The sequence below is a fragment of the Temnothorax curvispinosus genome, unplaced genomic scaffold (genome assembly GCF_003070985.1).
Source record: "Temnothorax curvispinosus isolate PA1 unplaced genomic scaffold, ASM307098v1 QBEX01000250.1, whole genome shotgun sequence".
NCBI lineage: Eukaryota > Metazoa > Arthropoda > Insecta > Hymenoptera > Formicidae > Temnothorax > Temnothorax curvispinosus.
This window is the reverse complement of record NW_020210030.1, coordinates 1-1,271: the sequence shown is the minus strand read 5'-3', so window position 1 is coordinate 1,271 and position 1,271 is coordinate 1. Positions and strand designations below refer to the sequence as shown.

The window sequence follows — 1,271 nt, the reverse complement described above, 5'->3', positions numbered from 1 at the left end:
AACACGACGCGCAGCTTCGTCGAGGTGCTCGCCTCGCGCATCACGCCGTGGTGTGGAAGGTAGCTCACACGTCTCTTCGTTTTGTCCTCCGGAGCCACCGGCGTCATGTGTCCAAGCTCCTCGTACTGCCGCATAAACTCGACGTACAGCTGCTTCAATTTGTCATCTCGGGCGAATCGTCTCTCCATGTGCGCCAGGGCTCGTAAGGCCGAGCTGCGCGTTCCCCTGAGATCGGGCAACTGGTCCACGATCGGGAGTCTCACCATGTAACGACCGTCCGCGTTCCGGGAATGTGTGAGGGAGAAGAAGTTCTCGCACTCACGGTCTTCGGGCGTCAGCGCGAGTACGCCGCCCGGTAGCTCTTCCTGCTGCCAGAATCTCTTCACGATGCTGGAAAGATCTTCAATGATGTGGCATTGCAGAGTCGTCGATCTCTGAGCGCAGGTCGCCTGACCGGCGGCGCCCGAGATAATCCATCCCAGCGTCGTTCTTTGTGCGACCGGCTCGAACGGTTCGCCCTTTAGCAAGCCCGGCTGGAGGATCGCGGCGAATACATCAGCTCCAAGCAGAATTTCCACCGGGTCCGAGGCCGCAAAGTCGGGGTCGGCAAGCTCTAGCCCGCGGAGATGCGGCCACGTCGCACGATCCGCAGAGACTCCGCCGCCGTAGAGAGTGAGCCGAGGTAGAATTAAGGCCGACACCGAAATGGCTGGCCCGCCGTCTCGAGGCGAGATATCCAAGGCCACGAGGCCTCGAGCGCGACCCGTACGCTTCCCGCCGACGCCGAACACCGCGACCGAGGTAGGCGCGCGGGGCAGTTTCAATCGCTGTACCAGCGATTCCGAGACGAGAGATAATTCGGAGCCTTGATCGACGAGCGCTCGCGCGGTGTGCTCTATCCCGAAACGATCGCGCACGCGGATACGAGCGGTAGCGAGAAGTACCGCCACCGGCTTCTCGAGGGTTTTCTGCGCGAGATGCGAAGTCTTAGCCACCTCTCCGCCGGAGTACGCGTCGTGGAGGCTCGTATGATGTCGGGCATCGCATACAGAGCAGGTCCGCGTCGACACGCATTCGCTCAGTTTATGCTTCCCGAGGCAATTGAAGCATAAATTACTCGCCTCAATGTGCTGCTTTCGCTCCGCGGCAGTCTTTCCTTTATACGCGGCACAAAACATTATGAAATGCCTCTTTTGGCACATCGAACAGCGGCCGAGTTTGTTTTCCTGCTTTTTAGCATGCAGGGCTCGCGTTTGTTGAGCGGAGTTCCC

General features: G+C 59.8%; 1 protein-coding gene across 1 annotated transcript; it reads right to left on the bottom strand.

Moving 5' to 3' along the window:
- Window positions 1–68: 68 nt before the first annotated feature.
- LOC112468646 lies at window positions 69–1,178 on the bottom strand (the record flags this gene model as incomplete). The annotated part of the gene is made up of 1 exon (XM_025037931.1): window positions 69–1,178. A coding segment is annotated over exon 1 (1,110 nt), but the record flags the coding sequence as incomplete, so codon positions are not given.
- Between the last annotated feature and the right edge of the window lie 93 nt (window positions 1,179–1,271).